At 38.5% G+C, this 8,547-nt stretch overlaps 1 protein-coding gene across 2 annotated transcripts; it reads right to left on the reverse strand.

The window, feature by feature from the left end:
- Positions 1-4,349: 4,349 nt before the first annotated feature.
- On the reverse strand, positions 4,350-7,701 carry LOC112904417 (homeobox protein homothorax-like). Of its 2 annotated transcripts, none has more exons than XM_025974410.1 (3): positions 7,607-7,701; positions 4,850-5,011; positions 4,350-4,500 (listed from the first exon to the last, which is right to left on the reverse strand). In XM_025974410.1, exons 1-2 carry the CDS (start codon positions 7,629-7,631, stop codon positions 4,851-4,853), a joined length of 186 nt encoding a protein of 61 aa, XP_025830195.1. In that variant the 5' UTR covers positions 7,632-7,701; the 3' UTR covers positions 4,350-4,500; position 4,850. The 2 variants fall into 2 exon arrangements, with proteins under 2 accessions (XP_025830195.1, XP_025830196.1); XM_025974411.1 differs by having other exon boundaries at positions 4,850-4,993; positions 7,607-7,689.
- Between the last annotated feature and the right edge of the window lie 846 nt (positions 7,702-8,547).

The following is an 8,547-nucleotide window of genomic DNA, read 5'->3' on the forward strand; positions in this document are numbered from 1 at the left end:
ATTAGGATACAGACCGATTATCTGCATAACTCTGTTGACTCCCACTCTTAATTTTATTGTGTTCGTCAAATGTCGACATTTTATCGTTTAGTAACAACAGTTCAGAAAAAGCAGAAGAAACAAGTAAATAAGGAGGAAAACCTGTGAAATATTCCGTTCCGGTATTCACGGTGAGCGTACGCCCGAATCAGTCGCTGTTGTAATCTGCCAAGTATTGGAATTTCTCCAGAGACCACGGGAAATGGATTGGAAAACTTCCATCCATTGATTTGTATCCGAGGCCGCCTTTTTCCGCCCAGCACGGCACTTATGTATATTAACTGTGTACGGCGGCGTTTCTCTCTCTTCTGACGGCGAGGCGCCGCGGCGCTTGACTGGTGCAGCGCGCCACCATCCACCCCCAAAAGGGGACGATCGGTCGGTTGGTCGGTCGAAAAAAAAAAAGGTAAAGGTGCCCTCACTCAAATCGCTTTATTATTTTAAACGGTAAACGCATTTCGTTTTTCCCATGTTTCTTTTCATTTATTTTGCTTAACAAGGGGATTTAGCTATATTCGATGAAATGGAATGAGAGTACTTATAGATAACATGCGTGGAGATAACAAACAGGAAACAAATGGACTTTTCTGTGACATTCCTTTGAAGCGTGATTAAAAAATCCTGGCAATTCAGTCTTATTTCTTGTGTTTCACGTTTTATATTCAAAATTAGTTGTTGATATTTTCTCCTGTGCATGTAGTTGGTTGGTAAAGTGGTAATATTTCGAGTGAGAGCAGGGGAGCGAGTAAGAAGAAGACGTCGGCATCGCCGTCGCGGCGTCTGTTTTAATCAGAGTGAAACAGTTTTAATTAAATTAAGGTACGCGGCTTACACGGGCACGTCAATCATCCTCAGCCTAATTATGGCGATATTGCTAGTCTTAGTGCCAGTTTAATCCATTTACTGCGCTGCGAGAAGTCATACATATCAGCGGCAGAAACGTCGAGAAATTTGTATCTCGTAAAGCAAACTATTCCCATCCAATCGAGACTTTATGCATATTAGGTACATTCATTTATAATGCCTTTACGACAACAACGAAGGCATGCGCGCTACAATCAACATCAAATCATTTTTGATGATTCCTGATGCGTAAGAATCCTTGACACCTCAGGTCGAGAATTATTGTTTACGTTTATAACAATTCCGAGAAGGAAAAATTGCGAAAAAGGAATGCGAGGAAGAAAAATAAGACGCGACTGTTAAGCACTAGAAAAAGCGTTATTGCGAGCGTTTCCTCCATCGGAATGGCCATTAAATATGACGATAATTCCGGAGAAAATCGTTAACCGTTCCCTGGGCCTCTTCCATCCCCGCGACCAATCCGAACGGGTGGTAGCGGGTGGTATAATGGCCCAAGTTCGCAGATAGGATCATGAATCACGGTGACCACGGTTAAGGAACAAACCCGGAAGTCGACCGGTGGCGCTGGACACAATTTCCGGCTGCGAGCCTATATAGAGAGAGGAGAAGCTGTCAGCGGGTCCGCGGCAATCTACTATGACCAATGGGCATTCGAGTTCCGGAAGACGGACGCTCCACTACACGCTAAACGACTTCGGCGACCGGAGCCCGGATTAGTCCGGAGCTCCGGGGACACATCTTATTAAGGTTCGTTCGTAGGCGGTGGCGTCGCGACGATGACGACGCTCTCGCTACAGCAACCCTCGCTCGCATACGCGCGGACCACTATCAGAAGCAGGTTAATGAGGTTTAAGGGAATCGGTTTGGAAACTAATACGTTCGGTCAGCTAAAGCTCGCACAAATACATTTACCGGCTAAAAAGCATCGCGAAAGTTTCAACATTATTTCGGACGTTGAAGAACTTTTACAAGGCGTTGATAAAAATCGTATTAAAAAAGTATAACGTTTGGTAAAATAATAATCAGAAGTGCTTGACATTTTAACAATTGCAAACTTATCATGCATTGTACATTAAAATAATTATAAGTAGCACAGAGGAACTGAAAAGTAATTTGTCGCTAAAACAAAAAACATCGCACACTTACCTTGTTAGTATCTCGACGCCAACTGAATAACAACTGCACAACACTTTTGTTTTGATATAATTTATAATGAATAATTTTTTCAGAAATTTAGAAATTAATTAAAAAAAATGGCCAAACAGCTGTTACGTAGTCTTCGTTATATTATAATTTCATTTTGCACTGTAATTTTAATTTATTTTCATTTTTTTTTTTTAATGCATATTACTTGCTATAAAAAGGAAGCAGATGGTTTTAAGGATGTAGGTGGAGAAAAATACTTGAATGTAAGTACACAAGATGTAGCATTTAATGCCGACGTTTCAAAAAAACACTATACAGAGGGACACAGCGTTACCAAATTAGTGTAGTGGTATCTCGTCCAATCATCGTTTATTATTATTATCATTATAATAATTATATTCATATACTTTTATTAAAAAGCAGAACACAATAAAGTCTCCTCTCATACATAACACAGAAGTACGATATTTTATTGATCTGTATTCATTTAGTATTTAGTTATTTTTTTTTTCTCTTATTATTTCGTATACATTGGATAAGGCGAACAACGATGGAAAAATCACTTAAAAATGAACAGCCAATATTATTATTCTGGAGGTATGTGTCAGCTCTTTGCCAGAGATGGTGCAACAGTAAAGACGATAATCGACGGTTGCCGTGCGGATCTCGAAGCCGACGCCATTGGATAACACCAAACAAAGCATTAACCTCATAAAAAAAATTTACAAAACAACAAATTGCACTAGCCAGCGTCGGCTCGGAAATTCGCGACAACCGAAGTACATATTTATTTTAATTACATCATCGTCTGTGCTTTCTCTCGTATGTATGTATAATTTTTTATTCTTCGCGTCTCTTTCTGTCTGATCGTAAGCATCAGGGAACGGGCCGATAGTATAGTATACATCATATTGTTCATTCGTAACTTGCTTATAAATATTCAAAAACTATAATGATCTGTTTAGAAGTATGCATAACGTGTCTGACGCCTAGAACCGTCTCTACTTGTGTGTAATAAGTAATACATAGTAATAACAGCATTAAGAATTAATTATCATTTCGTAATAAAATATTAATCTATTGGTTAGCAAACTTGTTTCGATTGGCCATTTCTCTCGCGTCCTTTATGTGCTAGATTATTTATTTTAATGACTATTTTAACATCACCAATTTCGTATACCAACATGACGAAAGAAAAATGCCCAACTAATCATAAACAAGACGATCCGTCATCCGCTAATTGTAAAAAATTTCATGCACTGATACACCAAAAAAAAAAAAAAACGTCTCTTAAAAAAATTTGATCTGAAAATGTGAACCTCTGTCGCAGATGACCGATGCCTTTAATAAGTTTACCATCGAAATTTTAGTTGAGACGGTCCTGATGGTCTCCTGCGGTAACAACAGACAAATGACAGCGTCATTTGCTTGGTTGATTGCTGTCGTTGATGAGTTTAATATTCAATTTTAATTTTAATTTTTGTTTTTATTCTATACCAGCCGAGACCTAGCGTCACGTTGCGTACTAATAAAACGGGGTGCTATACTAGGCACTCGCGTTATTTGTTACGTATATCTTTTGTTGGGACAAGGTTTCATAAACCAGAAATTTCGGTACGATTTAATTTATTACTCTTAGATATTGATAATTAACTGACAGATAAAATTGTTTCATTTAATATGAGTCCAAAAATTGTAATCGGTATTGTTTTCGTGGTTCGTACCTAAATTTCTGTCTCACACAGGTCATAATTAATATAATCAAAATAGCAAAAAAATCACAACAGATATAACAACTATTTCTCTTTCTCTGTCTGTTTTTTGTTACAACAGCACAACCTCGATTTTTGTTTGTACGCTGTGGATCAATCGATTTGTTGGAGCAAGTTTTAGTTAGGGAAATGCGTGGTGTGTTTGTTTAAATATTAATTAATAATTAATATAATTTCACCTAATAAATATGCGCGGGTATGTGTTTATGTGTGTATATGGGCGAATGAGTGTGTGTTTGTGGGGAACGGGGACAAAAAAACAAGAAGAAACGTATTGGATCAGATGTATGTAGTCGTAGGCTATGTTGTCCTCGAAACTGCGGAGTAGATTACGATGATGACGTCCGTGAGAGTTAACATCGAGGAATCTAATGATAAGCGTTAAAAGAGCGCATCACTGACTTAGACTTGTTTTAAAAAACGGATCCCCGTTGTCCCTGTTTTGTTCAATTTTTCTTCATATTTCTTTACACAATCCTTGAGGGGGGCGGGGGCGGTGGGGGGGGGCNAATAATATGCACCTAATACTTTTTTCTTTTGTACAAGTCCATCCCGTTTCTTTTTTCTTTTTACTCTTTGTTAACTAAACACTGGGTCACTACATTTACATTTTGTACAGAGAATAATCACATTTAAAAGTTGCTTATTTCAAAGTTCATTGTCGTTGTGTGCGTGTGACCTGAAACGAAACAAAAAAAAGGGAAATAACATTTTGTAGCCGAACACACTTTTCAGGCTTTGGCGACGGTTTATGGATTGATCGTGAGACAAATAAAATAATTCGAAGTGGTCTGTATTCTGTCGAAACTGCCTTTTTGGTTCTCATCAGCGCGTCGCAGAAAGCTCCGACAGAAAACAGACCAACTTTTACCTGCTGTCTTAACAGCGCGTTTTAGAAAATACCACAAATGGCGCGGTAAACGCCATCTGTAGTACGATGCTACATTTTGAGACAGAAATTGTCTTCTTTGATTCGATTGTCAAATCCGAGAATAACGCCTAGCGTTTAAAAAAGAATGCTTGTGTACCTCACAGGTGGTGTCCGTAGTATTCTGCTGGGTAATGGGCGTATTGGTTGTGGAAAGCTGCTTCTCCAGGCGGTCGGTGCATCATCTGCTGCCCATCCATCATGTAACCCATGGTGGCGTCGGGGCTATAAGCACCGCTGGGACCTGCGTGCGGGGAAAACACTGTTAGGAAAGTCAAAAACTGTCCTTGAACCACAGCCATGGAAACAAACTAATATTAAATTACTGAGTAATTTTTTCAGAATGGAAAACCTATTTTTTTTGTGTCAACCGAAATAGCTTGATTACCGTTACAGGTTTGACTTTTCCTGTACACTCGAGACAACGTGTTTGTCTAAGAGCGATTCATCTTAAGTTTGTGGCCGTTTTATGAGTCATAAAAAGGACCTTCACGTTTTACGACCGGTGCAGTTTGAGCACTTTGCCAGTACATTCCACTCCTGACATACTATCATCACCACATTACTTACCCGATAACGATAACATATTTTCCTCTTTTATTTCCTTTTTATTACGCTTTAACAACAACAAAAAGACCAAACTCCACTAAATATTTGTTAATTCAAACGATTGCATAATTAAAATAGTTAGGCACGCGAGGAGGTTACAGGATAACTTTAGCAGTCAATAAAAATTACGATATCATCTATACCTTTAAATGTAACATAATAGAAACAGAAAATAATCAGTTGATTGTAGATTGTTTCGTTTGATAGTCACAAAAAAAGAATTGACAGTGCCAAAAACTGATCCTGCGAACTCTATTCTGAGTCCTAGCCAGGTCTTCAGGTATCGGAAGGAATGAATTTATTCGATCAGTCGATGAATAAAGTCGTCGCATAAATATTTCGGCTGGCGTTGTATAATTACATTGTTTCAACTTTTTAATGCCATTATGGACCATAATACTATATATTCCGCCAGACTCCTCATCAGATACTTGTACGAAGAGAGAAGAAGGCTACGTGTGCCCTCAATCTATACATATACACACATACGTACACAAGAACACCTATGTGTGTGTGTGTGTTCGTACGTATGTATGTATGTATGCTGCCTGCCGAACAAAAAGCGACCGATTCTTGTGAATAGGAGCGACATCAATCAAGGTTGTCAGTTGGTAATGGGCAACTCGAGCTGGCAGATGAAAGTCAGTATTATACTGGACGCTTTATTGTCCTGCCTCTCTCTCTTTCTCTCTTTATATTTCTGATTCTGACTCTGGGATGCTGATCACAAATATCTATTCATGTAACATTTGAACAGGAGAGAACACCCAACCAGCAGACACCAAGAGTTTAGGTTTTAGATTGAAAAAAGTCTTGAGTGGAGGATATCGGAAATTTTGGTATCAATTAATGGTAATAGTGACTGGAAAGAAATCACCGAGCATTTCTAATAAGAATCAGGTCAATGGATAGAGGTTGGATGATGCCAGTTTAGATTTAGGATTGAAAAGATATCCTTAGATCCATGTTTGAATAAAGTCAGAAAAATCGAAAAGAATTTGGCATTTTTGGTGTCAAGTAATAGTGTGTAGTTGTAACTAAGAAATCACATAGTATTTCCAACCGGGGAGGAGGCGACACCAGTTTAGAATTTCAACGGAAAAAATATCGTCAGGTAGATCCATGCTTCATTGGAGTCCAAACAATTGGAAACAATTAAAATCGTTGACGTCACCTAATAGTGGATGGAATTGGAATGCAATCATCGAACATGTATTTCTTACCGAGAACCAGTCGAAATTTTGGTTCTGATTGGAAAAATTGCCAATAGGTAGGTATATTTATGATTAAAAGGAATCAAAACGATGGGATAAAATCGATAGAAAAATTTTCTGACTGACGATAAGATAATCGATGGAACAATGATTTCTTCCAAAAAATTGAAAGGAATTTGAAGTTGTTAGTATACCAATTAATAATGGGTGTGATTGGAACGAAATCGAATGGTATTTTTCCAATCGTTCACAAAATAAGTGTTGCCTTAGATGGAAAGAATAATGTGCAATTTATTTGTGTGGCTGGCTCGCGTTACAACGAATAGGTATTTGCGGTGGTTGATTGCTATTTCTTCTTCTTCGGTAAAAGGATTTTTTAAGGGTTTGTTCATTGAAGCGGCACGACGGTTGTGGCGTGTATCGATTCAACTTTTCCGTTTTCTGCGAACGACAGCCAAAGAGAAATTGTCGAAGCCATTGACCTACGCGGACCGATCCATCACGCGGCGTAGACAATCGAGCAACACACAACCCTCTCTGACAGCGCGGCGCGCCCTTGCGATCAAGGGAGAGATTTCCACGCTGGTTTAAATGGAACTGCGACGACGTATCCGTACCGCGTGCGGGCTATAGCCTTGCGACTCGTAGGCGAGAGAAAGACTTTAGCTCTCCAGGACTACTAGTACTGCTACTACTGTCCTTTATTTATGGGACGGCACCTAGTGCAAAGTCGTGTCCGCGTCGTATTGCCGTTCGTTTCAATTAAAGGGATGAGTATAGACTTCAATTAGATGAGGAGTAGGTTTCCGCCGTTGCGATATATATTTGCACAGAAAGACGGAGACAGGAACCAGGAACAAAGAGGAAGCCAAGACGTACTAACTTGGAAGCAGTCACGAAACTCGTTAGACCTTTAGGACACGAAATAACCAAAACGGTTGTCCATAACGGGGTGCGACAATCTTATTGTACTAAGTAAGTACTCTTGGGGATGCGCATGATTAAAATAAGAAGGAATATTTAATTTTACTCACCTGCTCTATTTGACTGGTCTATCATTGGCTGTACTATCCTTCTCCTCGCGTTTATGAACCTGAAACAAAAAGATACAATTACTTACAATTAATTTATGACGAATGCAAAAGTCTGAAGACAAAAGAAATAAGAATGTGGAGGTGTATGTCTATGTAATTTGGAATTTGAAAATGCGAAGAAAAACGGTGCAATTTTGTATTTTATGAATAACGTCTCAGTATCGGCAGCAGTACAAGCAACAAATTGGGGTGACTACTGCATCAGCAGCAGTGTAATGGTAGTATCGGAAGTTTAAGTAATGGATAGGGGGAGAGATGATCTCAGAATTCAAAGTAATTTTCTTTATGTGCACTTTACTATCCGGGGTTCGGTTTAAGATATAAATAAGATGATCTTTGCCAATGGGTTTCGAGGTAAAACGGTGTAGCGTTAGCGACGTAAGGAATTGATCAATAGTCTATAAAAAAAAAAAGGAACACGAAGGGAAAAGGACGCGAGTTGATTAATCAATTTTCAATTTTATTCGGTAATCGCCCTGTACTTACTACAGAACGAACGAAAATATGACAGAAATGGTAAAAGCAGGTAGCTTTGTTGTTGAATTAATAAAGTTGCCTTTAAAGTTGACATTATTTGCAGTTTTTGGATGACTAAAAGCTGGCAGACCAAACAAAATAATCCATTTCACTCACGGCCACTAATATTCGTGTTTTCGTGGTCGTTAACATCGGTTAACAGCTCGGTTTACGTGGCATTTCGTACCAAACGTTCCTTTCCAAATAAACAAATTTAATAGTAATTGCCTCTAAATAACTTTAAAATTGCTGACGTAAATGTACACAAGACTTAATATACCATTGCAATAAAAAAAAAGGAAAAACGATTTCGTATGAGTGACTTTAAGGAAAAAGTACCCAATTTTGAAACGGAAAATTCAACA

The sequence above is a fragment of the Agrilus planipennis genome, unplaced genomic scaffold (assembly GCF_000699045.2).
Source record: "Agrilus planipennis isolate EAB-ADULT unplaced genomic scaffold, Apla_2.0 scaffold40, whole genome shotgun sequence".
NCBI lineage: Eukaryota > Metazoa > Arthropoda > Insecta > Coleoptera > Buprestidae > Agrilus > Agrilus planipennis.

What these genes read in the sequence shown, in the direction of transcription:
- LOC112904417 (XM_025974410.1), bottom strand. Translation starts at nt 7,631, where the DNA reads ATGATAGACCAGTCAAATAGAGCAG. An exon ending in AGACCAGTCAAATAGAGCAG is followed by an intron (nt 5,012 to 7,606) that starts GTGAGTAAAATT and finishes CTTTCCTAACAG; the next exon opens with TGTTTTCCCCGCACGCAGGT.